Source organism: Canis lupus, chromosome 23, assembly GCF_011100685.1.
Source record: "Canis lupus familiaris isolate Mischka breed German Shepherd chromosome 23, alternate assembly UU_Cfam_GSD_1.0, whole genome shotgun sequence".
Classification (NCBI taxonomy): Eukaryota; Metazoa; Chordata; class Mammalia; order Carnivora; family Canidae; genus Canis; species Canis lupus.
In genome coordinates, this window is record NC_049244.1 from 44,333,281 (window position 1) to 44,360,220 (window position 26,940).

Below are 26,940 nucleotides of genomic sequence, written 5' to 3' on the forward strand. Positions count from 1 at the left end.
ACTCACAATGCTTTCCATCAACTCCCTAAAGGCAAAACAACATAAATTTAAAAGAAAAATAACTATGAAGCTTTGTTAAGTGCAGATGATTTCCATAGGACAGGTTAAGTCCTGAATTTCTGTCTCAATGCAGTCCACATTTGATTTTTACTACAAAGATAAACTCAAACTGGCAATTACCCTTTGCTAACCCTACCACATAATCTCAGCATGAAAACGCTGCCATTTTTCCTGCTATAGTGCAATGTATATAGAATTAACTAAAGTAATTTCATGAAGAGTCTTAGTAATCCATTTCAGATTTGTGCTATGAGACATTATCTTTAAAAATACCATGTTAATTATTTTCCCTATATTCAATTTGGCTTGAGTGACGAAGATCTAGAAACCAAAGTCCTTTACAGAGATTCACTGTCACATTGACACGGAGATACATACAGAATACAGGAAACTCAAATTATTCAGTCAGTTGTGCTTTTTTCCCTGTTACCTTCGACACATACATATGCTAGTTTTAACTTATGTTTGTTCTGAACCTATGTCTGGATATTTCTATACGTATGGTTTTTTTTCCCCCCAAAGGCCTATTTTGAAACCTCTAAAGTAGAGAAAAAAGGGAAATTGATCCCCTTAGTAAGCTTTTTAAAAATTATTAACATATTCTTATTCACACTTCTTAGCATGATGCTGCTATCTGGACAATTCTATAGACTTTACAATTCTATATCCACTCCTCCAAATTTGACCCCTTTGAACGGCTCTCCCTCAGTTAAAAAAAAAAATAAAGATAAACTACAAGCATCCATGACTTAGAATCATGTTTATGGCAAACTTATTTAATAATCTAATGATTTAAAAATAAATCATTTTTTTAAACACCTGTCTTGAAAGACCTCACGTGGCAGCTTCGGGGATTTGAATACCTTTGAGAAACCTGAACATCTAAAGGAGTTAGTGGGACTGATGCAGTTGAGGCACTGAACATTTGACATGGCAGTTGTAGAACTTGTAAATGTACCACAGTAGGAAGCAGCTTTCCATGGACTTCAAAGCAAACGGCAGTTAATTATCTAGCTTTCAGGAGCAGCGTGGACTTACCGTGACAGCTGTTAGGCGAGGACACATGGGCATCTCCACAACTGAACATCAGCTCGTGTCATTGTTTGGCTTGGATCTCTTTGGAAGGAAATGCTTAAGGTCTCAGCTTGGTTCAATTCAAATTAGTCTAAGAGTTTTCCCAGATGGTTTCTCAGCACAAGCTTATTTTTCACCCCAGAGCCTGTGCTTCGCCATCACCTCAGATCTGCCGTCGACATGCTGTTTGCATATGCTCAAGCTCCATTTTTAATGCTATGCATGGGACATATCCATTTGAACTTTCTCTTCCCTGTTATTATCGTGAATTCAACCTGAGGGTCTTGTGACTTTGGTGAGAAAAGAAATGCTTCTGCTTTTTAATCTCTCACTCTCTTTCTCTCTATATATCCCTCCCCCTCCCTGTCATTCACCCTCCTCATTTTTTCACCGACAGAGAAGATTGACTGTTTCTACCTGGTGTCTAACAGGTGGGATATCTTGGGGTGTTCTTCATGGCTGGCTAAATATAGTGGGTCCAAGTATTATTTGACTTGCATGAATCCTAGTGGGGCCTGGCTTGTCCACAGTTTCCCAGAGCATCAGCTTCTATCTATAACCTGATTAGTCTTCAGATCAGCCATGACAAATTCCCAGAATAACCAAGCTCATTCTTGACCTCTCCTAACACCACCTCCCAATCGAGGGTGGTGGTTACAATTGTGCTCTTTGCTGCGTCTAGCACCATTTTTAGATCCTGAACTCATCCTTCTTGAACAATGTCAGGTCGTCCATAAATACAAAGCAAAAAGAAAGTAAAGAACATATTCCTTGGATTACATCTGCTGGAGATAGGGAAGAATAAAATTTGAAGGGGAAAAAGTAAGGGATCAGAAGCTAATTAGGAAAGAATTGGGAGGGATCCCTGGGTGGCGCAGCGGTTTGGCGCCTGCCTTTGGCCCAGGGCGCGATCCTGGAGACCCAGGATCGAATCCCACGTCAGGCTCCCGGTGCATGGAGCCTGCTTCTCCCTCTGCCTATCTGCTTCTCTCTCTCTCTCTCTGTGCGACTATCATAAATAAAAATAAAAATTAAAAAAAAAAAAAAAGTTTAAAAAAAAAAAAAAAAAAAGGAAAGAATTGGGAAAAGGAAAACTTTTCCCAAAAAGGAAGAAAAAAATGAAGTACCAAAGTGATATGACCTAAACTCACTTCACCCCTTCTAGAAAAATGTCTGCCTTGAAGTACTCTAAGTTAGTGAGGTCTTGCTGTTAAACTTGAAAAGTAAAAAAAAAAAAATAATAACACTTGAACAAAAATCCTCAGCAATTGCTGACCTCTCATTGCCATTCACTTCAATCAGCCCCATACTGTTTCTTGACATGCCCAAAGTCCCAAATGAGGCCTTGCTGATTTCAAGCAGTTGGTAACTATGTGCAATATATGCAGAATCATCTTCTGGGGACTCCAAAGACTTAGGACTCTTCTAGTCCCTCCACCTCCAGGAAACAAATATCAATTCCTTTCATCTTTCTAGTATGCCAAATGTTTTCAAGCTGCCTGTAAAACGTGTGATGTGAGTGATTTGACAAAAATATTATACAAATTTATTAATTATCTTTGAACATGTTTCTTTGCAGTTTTCAGTTCATTTTATATTAAGTGCTGAGCAGAAACTGGCTTTGTTTCTTACAGCCAAATTACACAACATGCATAAATCTTTAATGTTCTTGGTTTCCTTTAGTGATTTCGCTTTCTTCCAAAAGTATCTGAATACCTCTGAAATGCATGCTGGATAAATTCCCAAGATGCCAGGCTGCTGGCCAAAGTGCTCAAAGGTGATAGGCTACAGCTGCTTCCTTCTTCCTAAGGAAAATGGTACAGAGATACAGGTCACTGGATACTTGACAAATGTGTGATTGCCGAGTGTGCAGGCCCCTGTTTTCTAAGAAGATGCTGAGTAGCAAACTGCTTTATGGAGAGAGTATGTAGTTAACCAAATCTAGGTTTCCTAGTTTAAATAAGGCAATTGAGTGATCAGTGAATCATAAAAGCTGAGAATGGGAATGTACTTTAAAAATCACATGGTCCTGGGGTGGTGGGTGGCTCAGTCAGTTAAGCAGTTGACTCTGGATTTCAGCTCAGATCATGAATCCAGGGTCCCAGAATCAAGCTTCACTTTTGGCTCTGTGCTTAGCGAAAAGTCTGCATGAGGATTCTCTCTCTCTCTCTCTTTCTCTCTCTCTCTCTCTGTCTGCCCCACCCCCCACTCACACACACTCTCTTTCTCTCTAAAATAAATCAATCAATATATTTTTTAATCATACGGCCCAGAGACCTAATCCAAGAATACCTGCTGTATAATCCTACCAAGTGATCATATGTATGAACACCTCTGGACCAAGAAATCTACTCTGTGTTAAAATAGTCTATATACATACACTCAATTGTAATTCATATCAGACATGGACAATCTCCATAATATGTAAAGAGCTTCTACACTTCACTAAGAAAAAGGCCAATAGTCCAATTAAAAACAAAACAGGCAAAGGATATGTAAAGAAAAATAAATAGCCATGACTATAAATTGAAAAAGAGGGGCAGCCCGGGTGGCTCAGCGGTTTAGTGCAGCCTTCAGCCCAGGGCGGGATCCTGGAGACCCGGGATCAAGTCCCACGTTGGGCTCCCTGCATGGAGCCTGCTTCTCCCTCTGCCTGTGTCTCTGCCTCTCTCTTTCTCTCTCTCTCTCATGAATAAATAAATTTTTTTAAAAAAGTAAATACTTTGTTCTATAAAAATAAATAAATAAATAAATAAATAAATAAATAAATAAATATTGAAAAAGAGACAGAAGAGGGGTGCCTGGGTGGCTCAATTGGTTAAGCATCTGCCTTTGGCTCAGTTTGTGATCTCAGGGTCCTGGGATCTAGCCCCATATGGGGGCCTTTGCTTAGCAGGGAATCTCCTTCTCTCTCTCCCTCTGTCCCTCCCACTCCCTCCTCTGCTCATGCTCATGATCTGTCTCTCTCAAATAAAGAAATAAAATCTTTTTTAAAATTAAAATAAGAAGATAACTTCACTCATAGTAAGAGAAATGCAAATGAAAACCACACTGAAATACAGCTTTTCAAATATTCCCTATATTCCTGATTTGACTATAACTTTGTACAATTTCTGTAGAGTAAAATTTAGTAATTAAAGTAACAGATGCATATACATGCTTTTACTCATTACTTCAACTTTTGGGGATTTTTAAAGATGCAAAATGGTCTACTTACACAGGTAGCCACTGCAGTTATTAGTGCTAACAAAAGATGTAGAAATAACCTACTACCCAAAGATGCAGTTGAATAATATATTCATGCAATGGAGTACTATGCAGCTGTCAGTAATAATGGTAATAAGGCAGCTCTTAAGGTTCATAATAGAAAGTTCTCCAAACTTTATTGTTTAAAGAAAAAAAAAATCAAGATACCCTCAGCAAACTAGGAATAGAGAATTTCCTCAACTTGATAACAAACTACTATTAAAACAGAAACAAAAAACAAAAAACAAAAACCCTAACATCATACTTAGTGGTGAGAAACTTAAAGCTTTCCCACTAAAATCAAGAAGACCTGCTTTTCAACATCACACTGGTAACCCTAGCTAATGTAATAAGATGGTAAAAAGGAAATAAGAGGTATACAGATTGGGAAGAAAGAAATAAAACTATCTTTGTTCATAGTTAACATGATTGCCTTGCAGAGAATTTGAAACGATTGTCAAAAAAAATACTCTTGGAACTAATAAGCAGTTATAACATAGTTGCAGGATACAAGGTTAATTTACAAAAGTTGATCACATTCCTATATGCCATCAATGAACCAGTGGACTTGCTTAAAACACATTGCTGTTTACTTCTGTACCTCCCAAAATGAAATATTTGAGCATAAATCTAACAAAGTATGTACAAGATTTATATGAGGCAAACTGCAAAATTCTGGTGAAAGATATCAAAGAAGGGGCAGCCCTGGTGGCTCAGCGGTTTAGCGCCACCTTCGGCCCAGGGCGTGATCTTGGGAGACCCAGGATGGAGTCCTGCATCGGGCTCCCTGCATGGAGCCTGCTTCTCCCTCTTCCTGTGTCTCTGCCTCTCTCTCTCTCTCTCTCTTTCTCTCTCTCTGTCTCTATGGATAAATAAATAAAATCTTTTAAAAAAAGATATCAAAGAAGAACTAAATAAATGGAGAGATAGCTCATATTCATGGGTAAGAAGACTCAGTATTGTCAAGTTTTCAGTTCTTCCCATTTTGATTTATAGACTCTACACGATCCTAGTCAAAACCCGAAATGGTTATTTTGTGGATGTTGGCAAACTGGTTATAAAGTTTATATGGAAAGACAAAAGAGGGGTGCCTGGGTGGCTCAGGGTGTTATGTATCTGCCTTAGGCTCAGGTCATGATCCGGGTCCTGGGATTGAACCCCACATCAGGCTCCCTGCTCAGGGAGGAGCCTGCTTCTCCCTCTGCCTCTGCTGTTCCTCCTGCTTGTGCTCTCTCAGTATCTCTCTGTCAAATAAATAAATAAAAATCTTTAAAAAAAAAAAAAAAGGAAAGGTAAAAGATCAGATAAACTGAAGGTCAAAGAAAAACAAAGTTACAGGACTGACTTCAAGACTTATTATTAAGTTACAATAATCAATATATATAGTGTGGTATAACAAAAGAATAGACTACTAAGTCAATGGAATACAAAAAAAACAGAAATAGATCCACACAAATATAATTAACTTATCTTTGACAAAGGGACAAAAGCACTAAAATGGAAAAAAATAGTCTTTGCAACAATTGGTGCCAGATCAACTGGACATCCACATACAAAACAATTATTCTAGACACAAACTTTACACCTTTCTGAAACATTAACTCAAAATGGATCATGGACCTAAATGTAAAACACCAGACTATAAAACTAGAAGATAAGGAGAAAATTTGGATGACCTTGGATTTGACAATAACTTTTTAAATACAACACCAAAGCACAGTTCGTGAAAGAATGAATTGATAAGCTGTACTTCGTTAAAATTAAATTTTTCTGCTCTGTGAAAGATACTGTCAAGAAAATGAAAAGATAAGCCACAGATTGGAAAAAAATATTTAATAAAGGACTGTTCTTCAAAATATGCAAAGAACACTTGAAAGTAAACGATAAGAAAGCAAACAATCCAATTAATAAATAGGACGAAGACCTTATGAAATCCCTCACCAAGAAGATATGCAGATGGCCAATAAGCATATGGAAAGATGTTCCACATCATGGAAATGCAAATTAAAACAGTAATAAGAAAATATAAATAAATAAAACAGTAATAAGATACCATTACACATCTATTGGAATGGCCAAAATTTAGAACACTGACAACAACAAATGCTGGTGAGCATATCAACAACAGGAACCCTCGTTCTTTTGTAGTGGGGTTGCAAAACTGTACATTTTGGAAGACAGTTGGGCCAATTTCTACAAAACTAAACATATTCTTACCATGATCCAGCAGTTACGCTCTTTGGTATTTACCCAACAGAGCTGGAAAACATGTCCACACAAAACTAGCACGTGGATGTTGACAGCAGCTTTATTCATGATTGCCAAAACTTGGAAGCAGCCAAGACATCCTTCAGGAGATGACTGGACAAATAATCTGGGGTACACAGTGGAATATTATTCAGTGCATAAAAGCAATGAGCTATCAAGCCACGAAATGACATGAAGGAAGCTGAAAAGCATATTACTGAGTCAAATTTGGAAGACCAGTGGTTGCCAGGGTTAGGAGGAAGGGAGGGATGAATAGGCAGACACAGAGAACCTCAGAGTGTTGAAACCATTCTGTGCAATATCGCTCTGCTGGATACGTGTCATTACGCACCAAACCCGTAGAATGTACAGCACCAAGACTGAACCCTAATGCAAACTATGGACTTTGGATGATAATGATGTGTCAGTGTAGATTCACTGACTGTAACATATGTGCCAGGGTGGTGTGGGATGTTGATGGGAGAGACTGTGAGTATGTGAAGATGAGGGATATATGGGAACTCTGTACCTTCTGCTCAGTTTTGCCTCAACCCTAAAACGGCTCTAAAAAATAAAGTTTATTATTTTTAATTTATTTATTTTAATTAATTAATTAATTTTAAATTTAAATACATAACAAAATGTATAAAATGTTCCCATTACATAAAATTGGGGAAGGGATTACCAATATATTCATTTCTCTTTCCTTTTTTTTGTAAGACTTTATTTATTTATTCATGAGAGACACAGAGAGAGGTAGAGACATAGGCACAGGGAGAAGCAGGCTCCCGCAGGGAGCCCAATGAGAGACTCGACCCTGGAATCCTGGGATCACACCCTAAGCCAAAGGCAGAGGCTCAACCACTGAGCCACCCAGGCGTCCCTATATTCATTTTTCTTTTGCATGAAATTGTTACCTGTGAAGAATGGGACAAGGGTTAGAGGAAGACTTTTCACCATAGAGCTTTTTATACTTATTTTTAAACCATTAAAAAAAGTACTCATCTGAAAAAGTAAATAAAATAATTTAAAATATATGAGAATGGTCAATTCCATCCCTTTCTTATAGTCCATTAAAAAAAATTTCAGTATTGAAATACTACCTCAAACAGTTAACTCTTTTCATATTTGTTTTTAATGGAGACCATCACACAATGGTCTAGCCCTAAAAATTTGGACCAAAGCTTCAAACTTCTTGAAACCAAAGTATAAACAAAACCTGATAAAATCTCCAAAAGAGAAAAATCAAATCTTAAAAGAATGTAGGTACCTATGAGCCTCCACTATGTTTTCTTTTACTGAAATTTTACCTTAAATATCAGCCATAAGTCTTGATTATTTATTTACCATTTAAGGTCTTAACTTTTAAGCCTCCAATTCCAAAGATTTGTGGGCAGGGAACATATGGTACTGTGTCGTGGGCGTGCTAGAAACACCCAGCTGTCCTCACTGGCTGAACATGTTCTTTGGGAACTGCTAGTTGCAGGCCTTCTGGACCTTTAAGGAATTTTTCTACTGACCTCAAAAAAAAAAAAAAAAAATCCAAACACTTCTTCTGGATGAATGCTATTTCTTTTAGAACCGATTTGTCCAGGAGATCTGTCAAATTGTTGTAACTGATATGTTTGATAACTGTTCTTCTGCTTGTCCCTTGGGTGGTTAGGACCTTTTTTACAGAAGTGTCCTTATGAGATTCACAGACAGTGGTCACAGACTTTCTGAATTTGATTCTAGCAGGTGGAAGGGCAGCTCTGCCTCTCTTTCCTTTGGGAGAACCCACTTGCCTCCAGAAAGGGCTGCCTTCAGCTGACACCAACAGAACCTGCCAAAGAGTTCACATGCTGGTTTTTTTTTTGATAGGCCCAGCAAGGTTAGATGCTATCACCACTCAAGGTTTTGGCCAGGCCAGAAGCTGGGTGCGTCCCAATGATGTACCGTGACCAAACTGTTTGGGCCGTAGCACCCTGTTTGGCATAGAATGGTGCAGTATCAAATTCTGGCAACAGCTTTCAGCTCTGTAGTATTCAAGGAAGACCTGGGCTGCAGAAGGGGTTTTCCTGATGCAAACTGACAGTGAAAAATCTTCAGCTCAAGGTCAGTCTGCATGCACAGATTCAATTTACCCACCAGCCCTTGATTAAAAATCTGTTTCTGGAATATAGATGTTAGCAGACGATAATTCCTAACTACTTGCCAATGAAATTTAACGTGGTGGATCCTTTAATACATTTTTAAAGCTGTTTAAATCCAAATCAAAAATCATCTCAATCATCCAACAGAACAAAATCTGAAATATTTTGGGAACCAAAGATTTATCTAGTTATCACACACACACACACACATATACACACAAGTCCAAAACTAAAGAACTTCAAGATCATCAGAAGTAAAAATGAAAGCAATCAGAAGCATATGTTTACAAGCCACGTAACATAAAACAGAAGTGAGGAAATATTTTAAAGCTCAAAGGCTATATTGATTCGTGTAGAATGATAAAAATGTCTCTTGTTCTCGCCTTTTTAAAAATGCCTAAGATACATATTTGGGGGGAAAAAACCTTTAAATACCCCTTAAAAATTTAAGTACCAGGACTGAGTAAATTTCTATTTCTACACAAACACCTCTTTAATTTATAAATGACCACAAAAGCACTAGGTATTATGGTTCTAAGAATTATAACTTACTGTAATTGCTCTGTGTGCAAAATAGTGATACCTCAATGAATGGATCTTCTGAAAACATGTTGCTTTATCTTAATAAACTTTGGATTTTTTTTTAAAGAAGTTTGTTTTAAAAAATCTTCAGTAATCATTTCAAGCAAAGCTGTACACACAAACTGTATTCATGTATGACAAAAATACCCCCAGACACAGAAGCTACTGCCTCAGAAAAGAGATATTCACATATTGAAGGTGAACAGTTTCTTAACCTCTCAGTTTCATCATTTTGTGTGCAAAATGGAGCTAATAATACCTCCTGCACAGGGCTGTCAAAAAGATTAAATACGATTATATATGTAGTACCTATCCCTCGCTGTGCCTCATAAAATTAGCTCTTAAAATAAATACCTCTTCTGTAACCAGAATTTATTTTTTTCTCTAATTATAGGTGGAATATTTTGTCCTCTGTAAAAGGAATTTCATACAGGTAAAGATATTTTAGGAGTTTAGGACTTTCCAAGAAATCATTAAGCCTTTGTTCCAATGACCCCCTCCCTGGAATGAGGGTAAGCAACGGGATCTATTCTAGAAGCTGCTTAGGAATTACTAAGGGTAAAGGGCTGTATGTCCTTTGACACCAGCTTCTTTAGGACTTTGGAACCTTCTTGGCTCTTCTTCACTTGAGCTCTTACTCCTTCTCTCTGTGCTTGTGGGCTGGAACCTCTCTCAGGCTGCTTCCAACGTTCATCCATCTCCTACCTTCTGCCCCTTTTTCTCTTCTTAGGGATTCTTCAAATCCAATGCCTCATTTATTCCTCCATCTTCTCTGTATCAAAAGGAGAAGCAGATAGGGAGGAATTATTGACACACTGACTATCTGAATTGGCAGTGAGTGTCTCAAAGGTCCCAAATTCTGAGGAATGCTCTGATTCCCACTTAAATTCCAGGGAGGCAGTGCAGTTTAAGAAGACCCTGACATGGGGCACCTGGGTGGCTCAATTGTTCAGTGTCTGCCTTTGGCTCAGATCATGATCCCAGGGTCCTGGGATGGAGCCCCGCATCAGGCTCCCTGCTCAGCGGACAGCCTGCTTCTCCCTCTCCTGCTCCCCATGCTTGTGCTCTCTCTGTCAAATAAATTAATTCAGAAGAAGAAGGAGGAGGAGAAGAAGACCCAGACGTGCCACCCTAGTCAAATGGCCTTGAGCAATTTTCTAACTTCTCTGAGTTTGGGTTATATCATCTCTAATACAGGGATAGTAATTCTGCATGAACCAAAGAAAGCCATTTGCACCTGGTGGAAAAGAAAAATAAGGGTCACCTGGGTGGCTCAGCAGTTGAGCATCTGCCTTCCTCTCAGGGCATGATCCCAGGGTACGGGATCGAGTCCCACATCGGGCTCCCCTCATGGAGCCTGCTTCTCCCTCTGCCTGTGTCTCTACCTCTCCGTGTCTCTCATGAATAAATAAAAACTTTTTAAAAAAAGAAAAAGAAAAACACTTTTGTTTCCAAGCATTGTGTTCAACAGCCATCCCTCAACCTCTCACTCCCTTTGGAGGTTCAAGGCTGGGATTGAGCTAAAAAATGTGGTGATCCTGAGGGAGTGAGGATAGTTTGGTAATGTAAGAGGGCTCAGAGCTATGCAGGGACATCTGTGACAGCCTTTAGTTTTGTTGCTGTTTAAGCTGGAAGTTGAATGTTTAAAATAAAATAAAATAAAATTATTGCTAGAGTCCCAGAGGCTTTGTGAAAATATCATGTATCCAGCTAGATGACCTGATAGGCTGTCTTGAGGACCAAATGATACAATCCACAAGAGAGTACTGAGATGCCTGGGTGGCTCAGTGGTTGAGCGTCTGCCTTTGGCTCAGCTCCCCAGAGGGAGCCTGCTTCTCCTTCTGCCTATGTCTCTGCCTCTTTCTGTGTGTCTCTCATGAGTAAATAAATGAAATCTCTAAAAAAGAGAGAGAGAATGAGAGAGAGAACTTTCTATAATATATATTGTGACCAGAGGTTTCATGAGAGTGATGTTCTCTCTTCAGGCGAAAGCCTGCAATCCACAGGTCACTAAGACTCTGAATTGTAATGAATCTTGGGATCTTTTCTAAACTTTCTCAAATGAGACCCTGAGTGTACACATGCTGGATGGTTAGAAGCAGATGGCATTGGCATGCTAAAGGAAAGTCAATCTCCAGTAATATGTGGGAACTTATGTCCCCTTCTCTCTCAGCATACTACGAATGGACATCGGATCATCTTAGGACGTAATCAATTTTAAATAAAAACAATAACTTCCATTCTTAGTGATCTCATCCAGTTTTCGCAATGAACTTTGAAAGTCAACTGCCACTCTAATAAACGTAAACATAGCATACTACACGATCCAGTAATGCTGCTCCTAGCGCTTGAATATTCATGGCAGCTTTATTCATAAAACCCAAAGTAGAAGCAACTCAAATGTCCATCTGCTGGTGGATGGATATATACATGTTAGTATATGCATGCAAAAAAAATTCTACTCAGTAATAAAAAGGAATAAACCACTGATACTCAACTATGTGAATGAACTTCAAAAGCCTTATGCTAAAAGAAGCCAGATACAAAAGACTGCATACTATATGATTGCACTCGTATGAAATTCTACAAAAAGCAAATCTATATAGACAGAAATCAGAGCTGTGTTTGCCAGGGACCAGGGTAGGGGAATGGGATTAACTGCAAGGCACTTGAGGGAAATTTGAAGGGGGTAATTGTGTTGATGGTTATATGATAGTATATATTATGTCAAAGTTCATTGAATTCTTTGCTTTTAAAGGTAAATTTCATCGTATATAAACTTTACTATATTGTCTGAGATTAAAGAAAAGATAATTGCCAAAGAGATTCTCTTAATTTTTAGTCTTATAACTCACTAATTTAAATGACTTAACCCACAAACTAAAAGATAACAAATATAATAACTAAAGTTTGAAAAGTAATACATGTTCGAAATGTTCAGGGTTAGAGATCCTAGACAACCTTATTTCTGGTTTTTGACCACTATCATGTTGTTACCGTGTTACTGGTAGAATAAATAATAAAAGTAAGATTGAAAGATAAAGCAATTACTTGTCTTTTTAACTAATCTTAAACTAATTACAGAAGGTTATTCCCATGTCTGAATCCATAACCCTGACTCTCTAATTTATGGGATCTTCATTTTACTGACAAACCACTACAAAAGCCTCCAGAGCCACCCAAATTGAGCTGAAATTTCCTTTTCTGTGCTCTACTCCCTCTAGAAACCTCTGATCATTTAATTATTTACTAATTAATTCCACATGCCTCCTCCACTTCCAAAGGATCTCATGCAACTTCATAAATAAAGCAAGCGTAATAGTGAGGAAAAAAATTAAAGCACAAGTAAATGCAAGATGGATAGGCTAAATAATGACCAGAAGCAGCTACAAATTTTGCCATAAGTTTCTAAGTGTACCAAAAAAGGGGGAAGCATGTACTGATAAAAGATTCAAAATGCCTATAAGATAAAGAAAAAGCTAAGTATCCAAGACATTTCAATGGAGAAACAATAGTCTTTTCAATAAATGGTGCTGGGGGACGCCTGGATGGCTCAGTGGTTGAGCTTCTGCCTTTAACTCCAGGCGTGATCCTGGAGTTCTGGGATCGAGTCCCTCATCGGGCAGGTTTCCTAGACATGATACCAAAAGCACAAGCAAAAAAGAAAAATAAATAAACTGGACTATGTAGAAATTTTAAACTTTTATGCTACAAAAAATACTATCAAGAAAGTAAAAAGCCAAAATCAGGGATGCCTGCATGGCTCAATCAGTTAAGTGTCTGCCTTCAGCTCAGACGATGATCTCAGGGTCCTGGGATCCAACCCCAACGTGGGCTCCCTGCTCAGAGGGGAATCTGCTTCTCCCACTTCCTCTGCCTGCCACCCCATCTACTTGTGCTTTCTCTGTCAAGTAAATAAATAATTTTTTAATAAAAAAATAAAAATCAGAAACCATACAATATAAATCTAATAAGGGCTTGTATCCAGAATATATAAAGAACTTATAACTCAATAACAAAAAATCAACTCAATCTAAAAATGGGTAAAGTTTTTTAATAGACTTTATCCAAAGAAGATATGCAAATGGACAATAAGCACATGAAAAAATGCTCAACATTACAAGTCATTAAGGAAATGCAAATCAAATCCACAATGAGATGCTACACTAAGCCCATTAGGATGGCTATAATAAAAGACAATATTGGCTAAGAAATTCTCATACTAGTGGGAATGCAAAATGATGCAGACACTTTGGAAAACAGTCTGGCCGTCTTAAAGTGTTAAACATAGTGTTACCATATGATCCGGCAATCCTACAGTTGGTATGTATCCAGGAGGGGATTATATAAAATATGTTTTAAAACATATATATGTGTGTCAAGCAAAGCAAAAACTTGGACACAAATATTCTTAGCAGCATTACCCACAATAGCTAAAAAGTGGAAACTACCCAAATGTTCATCAACATGTTTATTCATGAAATGGATAATTAAAATGTCATATATCCGACAAAAAAAAATGTCATATATCCATATAATAAAATATAATTTGGCAATAAAAGGGAGCAAAACACCGACACATGCCCCAACATGGAAGAACCATGAAAATATTATGGTAGTAAGTGAAAGAAGCCAGTTATGAAAGACCACGTACAGGCAAATCTTTCTAAACAAAGCTATAGAGACAGAAAGATTAGTAGTTGCTGAGGGCTGAGGGAAAGAGAGAATGAGGAGTGACCACTTATGGGTATGGTTTTCTTTCTGAGCGATGAAAATGTTCTAAAGTTAAATTGTGATGATCTTTGCACAATTCTGTGAATATACTAAAAATAACCTAATTATATGCTTTAAATGGCTGAGTTTTATGGTATGTGAATTATATCTTAATAAAAAATTGTTTTTTTTTTTTTTTTTTTTAAGGCATTGTAACCAGTCAACAGGCCCTTGCTACTTGTGGCGTTTGAGACTCCAGCTTTCAAGTGAAGAATGAACAACTTGGGGCCTCCTAGGATAATATTTCCTGAATAAGCTTTCATTTGGAATTGGACAGGGATGTGATCACTGGCAGCAATTCCAGGTACAGACTTTGTGTGTTACCAATTAAGGGCAAAACACTAAGTAGTTATGTCTGGCCAGATGTGGTATATCTATTTCATGGACTGTCCATGGGAACCGTTTGTATCTTAGGTCAGCAGGTTGCCCTCTGCTCTGGAATATATTTCTAGGTCAGTTGCTCTCACCATCAATTAGTGTGTGTGCTCAAGGGAACGCAAACTGATTTCAGCATTATCTTAAACAAAACATAATTAAGAAAGTAAGTATCCTGCCAAAAAAATTACATAATGCATTCCAAAGCCAACTAAAAATGAATTTTGGACCAACCATGCTAAATATACACATTTAGCATAGGTTTAAATGGTTAATAGTTATGCTAATAGTTAGTAGTACCCATGTAGCTTTTCTTTTTAGACTTATTTAAATCTTTCTCTTAGGATTTAGATATTCAGCTACAGAAATTTCAGTGGGAAAAAAGTTAACAAATTAAATTCTCAAATGTCTGTCCCACAACATTGTAAGGTTACCCACTGCCTCTAAATCCTTACAATCCAGAATGTTCAAACACCTTGCTATGCAAAATTGGTCCACAACCCAGACATCACCAGGGTGATACACTCCAAACTACTGAGTCAGAACCTGCATTTTAACAAGATCTCCAGACAATTTGTGCGCCCATTAAAGTTTGAGAGGACTTGCTCTCATACCTAACCGAAACTCAGTGTAAAACAGTTCCGGGAAAACTGGGCAGTGGTTCACTATTAGTAATCTCGATTGAGACATTATAGCAACCTCAAAATGTCCCTCTTTGATTTAAGGCGGTGAAAGCTATAAACGTTCTCTTACTGTAAATGTGCACAAAACACAGGAAAGAAGGCTGTGGTGACCGCTCTTACTTAGACATTTTGGAGGATGGAGCAGAGAGGCACTTGGTCCTAAGGAAATTTTCCCTACTGTTCTAGTTGTTCCCAGATCTTCCTCCTGGATTTGCCCTTTTGTGAAAGCCCAGCCCGGGGAACTTTGCCGTCAAGCAGCAGGTGGTAAAAGGATCACCAAAGGCAGGAGGGTTTCTGAGTGAAAGATGGATACTTGACTCTTTCAGGTCCACTTACCAGTATGGAAAGAAGCCATTTAGACCTGGAGCACCACTGTTTTCCTTTTTTCAGGTAGGTACAAATCAAGCACAGCCTACATATTTCTTTTTTTTTTTTAAGATAGATTTATTTATTTATTTATTTATTTATTTATTCATGACAGAGAGAGAGAGAGAGAGAGGTATATTTGGGCTGGGTGGAGGGGATGGGGAGAGGAGGAGGGTGTGAGCACAATAAAGAGAGAGAAGCAGGCTCCAGGCAGAGAGCCTGACGTGGGACTCGATCCTGGGTCTCCTGGATCACACCCCGGGCTGAAGGCCGCACTAAACCGCTGGGCCACTGGGGCTGCCCAGCCTACATATTTCTGAAAGAGTGTCAACTTTTGGGGCGCCTGGGTGGCTCAGTGGTTGAGCATCTGCCTTTGGCTCAGGGCATGATCTCAGGGTCCTGGGGTCAAGTCCCACATCAAGCTCCCCGGGGGGAACCTGCTTGTCCCTCTGCATATGTCTCTGTGTCTCTCATGAATAAATAAATAAAATCTAAAAAAAAAAAAAAAAAAGTCAACTCTTCGAAACCCACAGGGTTCAAATATGTGAAAACTCCTCCACCGTACCCTTGCCACCACATTTCCACCTGCTACAAAGGAAGTGTTTATAAAAGCAAGTAACCAGGAGGTCTTTCCAAGCCAATCAGTGGTCTCCAAGCCATGGTGGGGTAGGGAGAAAGGGAAGGAATGAAGAGAGTTTCCTGGAGGATGATAATTAAGATGCTGATTCTTGGGTTGGACCCTTAAGATTTTGGTGCAGGAGGTCTGGACTTCGGACCAAAAATTAGCATTGTAATAAGTGCCCTAAGCAATTATAATGTAGGAAGTTCAGGCCTACACTTGAGGAAACTGAGATAATTGGTTTAAGAATAAAGCAATAGGCCTTTGCCATAAAACACCTATTCTTATGCATCTATTTCACTTTTTGAGCTGATGTTGTCAAATTCCTATTTGGCTTCCATTCAGCATTCACTGAGCAGCTGTTGTTGGCAGAGAATTGTATTACCTGTTCCTTTCCTGGTATATTTGGGCTGGGTGGAGGGGATGGGGAGAGGAGGAGGGTGTGAGCACAATAAAGAGCTATTTCTCAACTTCCTAGCAAAACGACAAATTCACCTTTTCATGATTTGTGAAACGGATTAACCTAAACAGCTACATTACCCAACCACAGTTACCATAATTTGCTAACCGTATTAGGGCACCAAGGTCCCAGAGATGTCATGGCCTTCCTGGTAGGAAGATCAGTTCCCTAAACCGAAATGCCTCCCTTCTCCACTTCATGACAGGACCCTAGGCAAGTCATTCAACCCTTCTGTAATTCAGTTTATCTGTGAAAGGAAGAGGATATAACACCCACTTCACCGAGTTGGTGGAAGGAGTGGATGGGACACCAATGGACGCAGAGGGCTGCAAGGATCGAAATTACATAGCGAAGAGTCTTTGCATTTTTTTGGTAAGCCACGAGACCACTGTGGATATAAAAAAAGTATAATAATAAATAAGAGGTTTCCAGAGGCTGATGCGAAATGAGTGAAATGTACACTTTGTTCCAAACAGTTCAAGCGAAAGCTCCGCGGAGTGGGGTCTGGTGGGTTTTGCTTTCCGGGTCCTCGACCCCGCGGCTCCTTCGGGAGTTTGTCCAGCTGCTGCCGCGGTCCCCCCCCCCCCCCGTGAGGGAGGATGCGGAGGCGCGAGGTCCCGGCAGGTGCCCCCGGGGGCGGGACGCGAGCCGGGCGCGGGCTGGGGGCGGGGAGGGTGCGGGCGGGCGCCGGGAGCGTGCGCGGCCACGTGACGGCCGCTATAAGAGCGCTCGGGGCCGGCGCTGGGCTCCCGCCGCGCTGCTCCCTCCGCGCTCCTCCCGCCGCGCTCCTCCCGCCGCGCTCCCCCCGCCGCGCTCCTCCCGGCCCCGACTGCGGCTGCGGCGGCCCCGGCGGCACCATGACAGGTACGCGCGGGGATCCCTCCCCGGGGCCCCCGCCCCGCAGCCCCCGGGACCTCGCCCGGGCCCCCGCCCCGCCCCGCCCCGCCGCGCCGCGCACCCCCGGAGTTCCCGGCCGGCCGGGGACCGCCGCGAAGTTGCAGGCTGGCTGCGGTCGGGCGTGGGCGCCCTGCGACAGCCGGGGCCGGGCGGGCAGCTGGCGGGGCCTGGGCCGCCTGCCGGGGCCCCGCGCCCGCTTCCGTCTCCGCCGCCGGGAAGGGCGGGGGGGCGGGCGGAGCAGCGGCGGCGCGGCCGGGGGGGCGGGGGGGAGCGGCGGGGAGCAGGTTCCCGGGGGCGCCCGGCCCGGGCCCCGGAGCGCGGCGCGGGGGCACCTGGGGGGGGCGCAGGGGCACCTGGAGGGGCGCGGGAACCTGGGGGTGGCGCAGGGACCCCTGGAGGGGCGCAGGCACCTGGGGGGGGGCGCAGGGGCACCTGGAGGGGCGCGGGCACCTGGGGGGGCGCAGGCACCTGGGGGGGGGGCGCAGGGGCACCTGGAGGGGCGCGGGCACCTGGGGGGGCGCAGGGACCCCTGGAGGGGCGCAGGCACCTGGGGGGGGGCGCAGGGGCACCTGGAGGGGCGCGGGCACCTGGGGGGGGCGCAGGCACCTGGGGGGGGCGCAGGGGCACCTGGAGGGGCGCGGGCACCTGGGGGGGCGCAGGGACCCCTGGAGGGGCGCAGGCACCTGGGGGGGCGCAGGGACCCCTGGAGGGGCGCGCAGGCGAGGGGGTACGGGGAGCCGGTTCCCTGGGGTGCCGGGCCCGGGCCCCGGAGCGCGGCGCGGGGGCACCTGGGGGTGGGCGCAGGGGCACCCGGAGGGGCGCGGGCGGGGGCACCTGGAGGGGCGCAGGCCGGGCCCCGGGGCCGCCCGCCGGGGCGCTCGCTGGCGGCCGCGCGGAGCCTATTTTTAGGCCCCGGGGCGGGGCTGCGGCCAGCTGGAGCCCGGCGAGCGCCCCGGAGCGGCCCCCGCGGTGGGCGCGCGGCCGCTCACTCGTTGCGGGGGGCGCTGCAGCCGCGGCCCCGGGCGGTCCCTCCGCTGTGGTGGGGCTGAGAGCGCGACTAGACACTGCGGGGCCGGCGCGGTTCCCTTTGCCAGCGGCCCCAGGTCTTTCCCTGGCTTGTAAGGTGCGCCGGGGCTTGCAGCCTGTGGCCCTAAGCCTGCGCCCTGCCTCACCGTGCACAGCATCCCCATCCTTGCTTCCTGAAATCACCGAGTCCTATTTAAATCCCTTGTTCAACTTCTCTCCAGGTTGCCCTGGAATCTGGACCACTGTTGGTCAAGTGACACATTAGGCATGTTATCCCCCCAGATTAAAGGCTCCTGGGGCAGACTGGCTGAAATGTTGCCATCTTCTCATGGTGGGTTGAAGGAACAAGTCAAGGCAGACGTTGATGGGCATGTCAAGTGACAGATGTCACTGTTTTGAGCTACCCTACAATGTGACTAGCTGGGAAGCCAGTGGCCTTTGAGGAGTGGGGAACAGCACTGTTTCAACGCTCAATAGCGAGCCTTTACAGGAAGAGAGTCGGGGGCGGGGGGTGAAGATGCCCTCTGGTCTGAGTCTGGGCCCCGTGTTAGCCCCCTTGACAGCCTGCAACTTTCTCTGGCTTATCAGAGGAATTTATTCTGTCTCCAGCTTTCACAGCCGGAAAATAATGGAGAGCATTACTTTATGACAAAATGTCCCAACTCCTTGGTTGGGCAACAGTGCCCCCAAGTGACCCCTGCCAGTGTTTGATCCTAAGTATCCTGTACATTTGGATGCCCACTAACTTGTTAAAATCCCCCCAGAGATAGAGCATACCTCAGACTCCTTCCAGGGAAGACCTGGAGAAATCCCAAAGGCCGGGTTGGTGGTCTTGGGAGGGTGAGTCTTGTTCAGTAGGAAGAACAGTTCATGTGTTTGCCTTCCCTTCTGGCAACTGAGTGGTTTTGTGTGTGTGTGTGTGTGTGTGTGTGTTGGGGGATCCCATGGTACAGGGTGGGGCGTGCTGTGTGCCTCTCCAAGAAAAAGGCAGATTTGTTAGTGCTTTTGAGGTGGTCCCTAAATGCAATTAACACTAGCTGCTGTTTAGATAAAAGCACTAAGGAGGGAAGGCCTCTGTCGAGGTGATGTTTGAGCAGTGACTGTTGGTATGGCGGCGGCCGCGGCGTTTGGGGGTCGGGGGGGCTTTACTCCAGGTTGAGGAAACACTATATAAAGCCTGAGGCTTGGCAGAAGCTTAAGCATCAGAATGAAGACTGTGGCCTCTGCTTTCAGATGCTCTCATTTGAGGTCATTAGTGAGATTTGTGGTTGGCTGAAAATACTTGTAGGAAACAGAAAATGGACCTCTTGATTTCTTCATTACCACCTGTTAATTGCCCAAGGTTCACCTTCTGGTGTTAAGCTACTATTTAGTCTGAGAATTTTGCGTGTTTGGGCTCTAAATTGGATTTCATTTTTATAGCTTAATCAGTCTGTCGGAGATTGCCAAGGATGTTTCTGCTAAAGAATGGTCGTGAATCATTTTTAAAGTGGGCGCTTGGGTTCTTCCCCCCCACTTCCAAAGAGGCTGCTCCTTAATTAACAGAGCAAGTTGATCTCAGAGAGGCTGATTTTGCCAAATTAGTGGTTGCAAAGGGTCCTGGGGTAGCTTTTCCCAGGTAGGATATTATAATCAGTGTGGTTTTTCTCTTTGTCTTTGTATTAAGATCAGGCCTTTGTGACACTGACCACAAACGATGCCTACGCCAAAGGAGCCTTGGTCCTGGGCTCGTCTCTGAAACAGCACAGGACCACCAGGAAGCTGGCCGTGCTTGCCACCCCGCAGGTCTCAGACTCCATGAGGTGAGGATCTCACTGCTGGTCTGTGGGTGCGACTCTGCCCTCCGCCTCCCATTTCTGGCATCCCTGGGCACTGAGGCCATAGCCTTTCCAGGGGTTGAACACTAGGTGGAGAAAGATCAGAATTGCTGAGCTCCTTCCTGGGAGCTGCTGTTCTGACCCATACTCTTACTGGTTCCGGTGGGAGAAGGACTCTTCTGTAAGCAAGTCCTCTAGGATGACCCGAGTGAATGTTTTAGTCCAGGCATTCCTTTTAGGTGGTCACACTTCACTTGCATTCCTTTCCCAGAATGCCACAGGGGCTGCTTTGTTTCCTGTTTTCACCCAGGGAAAGCTCAGGTGACTGGGGAAAAAAAAAAAAAAAAAGGCAGTTTTCTCTAGTGTCCATAGGCATTTGTAACCCAAAGATGTTTGTCTATCATTTAATAGACTAGAATGTTTGCCAGGGCTTTCTGAACTAGGGATTGTGCTAGGAGAGCACCCCAGGGGTGGGAATTGGAGGACACAAACTGCTTGTTGATTGGGTTAGTTCACTTTGATTTGTTGGTATGAAACTTTGAAGTATTGGACTGAACTACCTAGATCCTAATACTACAAAAACATGTGGGCACACTAGCAGCTCTGTATGGTGTCTATTTTTGTTTTCCTAGCCCTTTTAGAAATTGAAAATACCCTTTTTGTGACTTTTTTTTTTTTTTTTTTTTTAATGATAGTCACACAGAGAGAGAGAGAGAGAGAGGCAGAGACATAGGCAGAGGGAGAAGCAGGCTCCATGCACCAGCAGCCTGACGTGGGATTCGATCCTGGGTCTCCAGGATCGCGCCCTGGGCCAAAGGCAGGCGCTAAACCGCTGCGCCACCCAGGGATCCCCCTTTTTGTGACTTTTGACAAGAACTATACCACATGCCAAGGACCTCTGAAAAGGTTGCTTTATATAATGAGAGATAGATGTTTTTCACACACTAATAACCTTATTTCTAAAGGGCCATTTGGGAAAATGCTAATGCTTCCTAATGTGTACATCCTAATTTGTAGTCTCTTTAGTGAGGATGCGTGTAAGAAGACAGATGTAAGTCTTCGATCCCCCTTTACTGTGGTAAATGGCACCGCTGACCATTTATTTTCAAAAATACCAAGTTTACTGCGTGAATTGGAACGTATTTTTCCACAGCTTGGAGACAGTACATTACGAGTTTTGTTCTACATGTCTCAGACTGTTATAAACTTTCAGCGATGACCTGTTAATCATTTCTGTTCCCCTGTGCTGAACTTACGGTTTTACCTAAGTCTTCCCCCACTTAACCCACCTCAAGATTGCTTCCTAAAATAAATCTTGAGTTAATTTGGGGCCCAGAAAAGTGTTGTACCTCACAAACCAAAGTGAGTCCCTTATTATGTCAAAGTGCTAAGCATACTGTAAGTAAGTGTTGGTTATATTCTGTTCTAAAAATTGGCACCCAAATAACTGAGTCCTTTAACTCCTTTTGGGATGCAGTGTTCTCTGTCAACTGCTTTAGCAAAAATGGCTAGTTTTAGGCTTCATTGCAGGTATGATATGCACTTAAGCATCATTTGTAAAAACATGCAGTGGCCCGCAAGAATCCGTTCTAATGAGATATCACTGTTAAATACGTAGGCTGTTGTAAAGATGTGCTCTTTCCAAATGGGAGTCATATCTTGATAGGCAGTTTCTATAATTTGCGTGGTATTCAGTGATCCAATAAGAATTAAGAACCTTTTGCTATAATAATGTTTAAGACAAGTACTTCATCTTCACCAGAGCAATTTTTATTATTGTAGTGAAGTTAGCTGCACATGCAAATTACTACAGTTTGGCCTGAAGTAAATTAAGACCACCTATTTAAGAGATTGTGCTATATCAAAATAACAGATTGCTTTAGTAATTGATGGGTAGGCTAGTAGTTCAATTTTACATTAGATGGGTTACTTGTTACTTATCTGAAAAGATACTAAGTGCTGTTTTCTGGGTTTTATTTTGTCAGAAAAGTTTTAGAGACAGTCTTTGATGAAGTCATCACAGTAGACGTCTTGGACAGTGGCGATTCTGCTCATCTAACCTTAATGAAGAGGCCTGAGTTGGGCGTCACGTTGACTAAACTGCATTGCTGGTCACTTACGCAGTATTCAAAATGTGTGTTCATGGATGCAGATACTCTGGTGAGTGTGGCTTTGATGACTGACAGGATGTATATAGTAACTGAGACCAGTTAGGCATTTGAGGAATGCTCTCAAGGCTTGACAGTGAAGTTCAGATAAAACCAGTCATTAAAAGCATCAGGTGATGAGGGAGAGTAAACCCAGGCTACCTTACAGCTGTCACTTGAATGGTTAAGAAAAGCAGCAGATTGCATCTTTTGTGTTGGATAATGTAGGGAGAACTTATATTTATGGGGCAGAACATTCCTGTAATGCTTTCCCTCCCACCCCTCCCCCCTTTGAATTAGGTCCTAGCAAATATTGATGATCTTTTTGAGAGAGAAGAATTGTCGGCGGCACCAGACCCAGGGTGGCCTGACTGCTTCAATTCTGGAGTCTTTGTTTATCAGCCTTCAGTTGAAACGTACAATCAGCTATTGCACCTTGCTTCTGAGCAAGGCAGTTTTGATGGTAGGTATCTGTTCTCTTTGTATGCGATAAGCCGTTAGTAACTTCTAGGGGTTGCTCTTCTCAGGGATCTAGTTGCTTTGATTCCTTGTGCCTGGAAGACAGCAATGCATGAGATGTAGCACACATTTTCATTTGTGCTCTTGTTGAAAAGACTGTTGTGTGTCTGTGTGTGCATATGCATTTTTCTTTTATAAGTGCATAAGATTAACCTAAGCTCAGAGAGGCAGTTTTACACACCTGCCTTTAGCTGGCTTTCTTGTGTCTAAATTAGAGTATGATAAACGAACTGTGACTATTCAAGAATTGAAAGACATTAAACAGATCAAAAATGTTAACATCTGTCTTTAAACTAAAGTAAACTTAACCGCAACAGCTAACAGGAGGACCAACCATTTTCCCCATAGAAATTGGAGGAATAAACCTGATAATTTGGCTCTAATTCTCCTGGGAAGCATTTAAAAAGCAAGACAGGAAGTTAAATGATTAATCTCTGTCTCCAAATTCTCATTCCCTATAAGGCCGCACATCAGAGTGGCATTTGCAAGGCCAAAGAGTAGGACGTTGGCAAAGTCAGCATCCATTTTCTATAATTTATAAGTGCATCTGTAGCTACATGTATTTATAGAAAGTTTCTAACTATTTGTGGATTTAGGGACCCACATCCTTTGGAGAAATTTGATCAGATGAAATAGGAGGTATGTTTCTGTTTCAGGCCAGTCTCTGAAATAATAAATAATCCATTTTTTTAAACAACAACAAACTATCCCAAGACAAAACTACTAGTTAATGTGCAAAAGCAGCTCTTTCTAAAATTCTGGTGGATCTTTTGAATAAAGAAGAAAGCCAATTATATCAGAGAAGGATCCGCTCTAAGAAGCAGCCAGTGTCTTAACTAGCAGATACTTGACGTTGTGGCAGAGAGCTCTGAGCTTGGAAGCAGCTGCTTGGCACCAGGAATCCTCTCCCTCCCCCGCCCCCCCAAGAGCAAATCTGAGATTGCAGGGAGTAGATCTTTTGAAATTAGCATAAATGACTTTCCTCAGATAAAATAAGGTTTGGCCTTCAGTATAGATATGAAGATTCATTTCCATTAACTAGTTATAAAGTTAAAAATCAAAATCTCACATTTAAACGTTTTAAACTAAAAGATTAAAAGCTTATCAAATTGTTGAAGTTAAAACAAGTTCTACCTAAATCTGAAATTGGGATTTTTGTTGTTGCTATTCACAGGAAAACAAATTGTTTGGTCCCTTGACAGAGAACATGTGATATGCAGCTACTGAAATGTCATTAAAAAGAATAAGAAAGTTTAAGTTTCCATCTTGAGTCCCTATTTGGCTAGTTTATACTCTTCATCAAGCCCTCTCAGCGTGGGGCTGATTTGGCTTCCTAGGGGACATTTGGAAACATCTGGAGACCTGTGGGATTGTCACAACTGAGAAGAAGGGTGCCACTGGGATCTAGTGAATAGAGGCCAGGATGCCACTGAACATCCTGTGGTGCACGGGACAGGCCTCACAGCAAAGGATTAGCAGGCCCCAGTTGTCAGTAGTGCCAAGGTGGAGAAACTTTGCTCTGTGCCAAGACACTATATGCTCTAAAACAGTGAGCAGGGATATCTTCACCAAAATGAATGGTGACATCTGATAAGAGGTGCAGTCTTAGTTTAAGCACCCTTAAGTAAGAAATGTGTTGAGTGATCACTGTGGTCAGGGCCAAATACAACTTCTTCACTTCACTGGCTTATTCTATGGAGCTGCTAAAAAATGAAAGACCTATTAGTACTTGAGTTCAAAACACATACTCCTTATTTCTTCTACTTTGCATAAAAGGAAGGTGAGAGTATTTTTAGCAGAAGTCCACTCTTTGTCTAAGCCTTCCCGTCAGGTGAAGAGCTTTCTTCATCTCCTCTGATCAAATTTGGAGGAAGTAGTGTAATCTGCCAGAAATTCAGTATAAATTCTCAACTCCAGTAAACAATTCACATTCTAAAGTAGCTCCAGCAACCTGAAATCCAAATGATTCGTAATAGCGTAAAGAGAATCAATCCAGTTTTTTAATCTAGACAAGTACTAGGTTTTGTGGTTGAGAACAAAGAGCTTGGATACCAAACAGTAGGATGCCGTGGCAAATTATCCAGGTTACAATTTTAGAATGTAAAACTCATTGATTAGAACCCGATCTGAATTGTCTACCTTGTCTGGGAATGAAGGAGGTACTAGAAGAGTTGATGGATTCGTTGTTAAGAAGCCAGGATGTGTGAAATGTGCCCAACTAGAAAGCACTTGCTGCTTTTTCAGCCAGAATCTGAAACCACTGAGGGAGTCTCTCTGTGCCTAGTAGCACATTTCATTATTCAGCAGGGTTTCCAGGAGCTGGTCTTTCTGTAAGGTGTTCCATTTACTGGCTTGTCGGTGGCAAGGGATTGAATTTTCTCTGTTAATAGAAATGCTTAATTTAAAGAGTTGAAAATTCAGTTATGCAGATGGAAACCTATAGTTATTCTCAATATGTTGTCTAAATTCCACAGAAGAATAGATCAGCAGCTCTTACATGAAAGGTAGTTTTCCCTTTGTGTTGATGAGCTTTACTTCCCAAAGAAAGCTCCCAACATACCGTGGGAGCCTCTTCTGCACTGGAAAAGTTTACTGTCCTGTTGAATTAATACCAGTATGACATAAAGACTTACTGGACTGACCCTTAACATCTTGTCGTGAACTGCATCTTTTTTTCTAATGGCGGTAGGAACCTCGCTTTGCTTCACGTTTTCAGCGCAGTGCACCATTTTGTATAAATGTCATGTCATAGGCACCGAGATATGAACACTTTCAGTGTTTCCTTTCACATTCTCTAATATCTATAGGTATATGCCATCTCTCTTCATCCCACAGTTTTACTGAACAGGGGGCTTAGGTCACAGCCTCTTTAGATTAGTACTAAAGAAAACCCATTTATAGATGATTGTATTTCAGTCTGAATGTCTTGCAAGTCCTGCTTAATCTCTTGCATACGTTCAACAAAAACTATGGGGCCTGGTGTCCATTGACAAGCCTCACAAGCCCCTGGTGCCTGAGTGTTTGTGACTGGTTTTACAGTTCTTGTGCTGCAGAGGAATGTGGCTGGCATGCCTCTAATCACCAGCCCTCTAATTACTACACCCCCGCCATGCCTCTAGCCAAGAGAATAACCCTAACATGGCAAATCACGCTAGATAACTTGACTTCTCTCTTCCTTCCAAATATATGGAGTATTAGAATTTAGAGCTAGTGGCTGTGCACCTCATTCATGGCTGAATCCTAATTTTCCGGAGTGCAGTGTCTAAGTTCCTATACTGTTCGTGTTTGCAAACTGTCTTGGCGCTTACTTCATAACTGAAGGTACAGGTTTCCTGAAAGTTGAACAATAGCTGTTGTGAAATACATACACGCTAGCATTTTATAGATTGTGACAGGTCAGGTTAAGTCGGGGTTTGTTAGCAGCGAGAGGAAGAGAGAGGTCATACCAGATACTCATCATCGGTTTTGTCTCTGCATACTCATGTGCAACAAAGGTGATGCCCTCGGCTCTTGAAGAAATCAATCTGAATGCAAGTTGAGGTTTATTTTCTTTCCCCTCATTACTCTAAAGTATCCTAAATTAAGGACGCCTATACAGTTGGAAGTTTAGTGCTTGAGGATTGCTGAATGTTTAATTTTATCTCTTTGTATTTGTTTCAAAAACCTAAATCAAAAAGAAGAATTCATATTTTCCCCATTTGGAGTGTTCTTTTAAAAAAAAAAAAAAAAGAAAAGAAAATGGGGATTGACTTTAACATAAATACCCTGTGCTGTTTACTGGAGTAATGAAACTTTGGTCTACAGTTGAATTTTCAGAAAGAATAGACAATTGGCGATTGAATATTAGGTATGATTTCATCTTAAGCAGAATCCCAAGACCGGCCATGAGCTCCTTATACTTACATGTTCCATATTCA

General features: G+C 42.3%; 1 protein-coding gene across 6 annotated transcripts in view; it reads left to right on the forward strand.

Moving 5' to 3' along the window:
• The first annotated feature begins 16,914 nt into the window (after positions 1 to 16,914).
• GYG1 (glycogenin 1) overlaps positions 16,915 to 26,940 on the forward strand; it is a 34,068-nt gene continuing 24,042 nt past the window's right edge. For 2 of the 6 annotated variants that reach the window (XM_038571168.1, XM_038571170.1), the window contains exons 1-4: positions 18,838 to 18,871; positions 20,207 to 20,342; positions 22,343 to 22,517; positions 22,805 to 22,967. In XM_038571168.1, coding sequence (XP_038427096.1) covers positions 18,853 to 18,871; positions 20,207 to 20,342; positions 22,343 to 22,517; positions 22,805 to 22,967 — 493 coding nt within the window. In that variant the 5' untranslated portion in view covers positions 18,838 to 18,852. Of the gene's footprint in view, positions 16,990 to 17,380; positions 17,482 to 18,837; positions 18,872 to 20,206; positions 20,343 to 22,342; positions 22,518 to 22,804; positions 22,968 to 26,940 lie in introns of those variants that run through there. The other 4 variants (XM_038571169.1, XM_038571171.1, XM_038571173.1 and 1 more) reach the window with 4 other exon arrangements.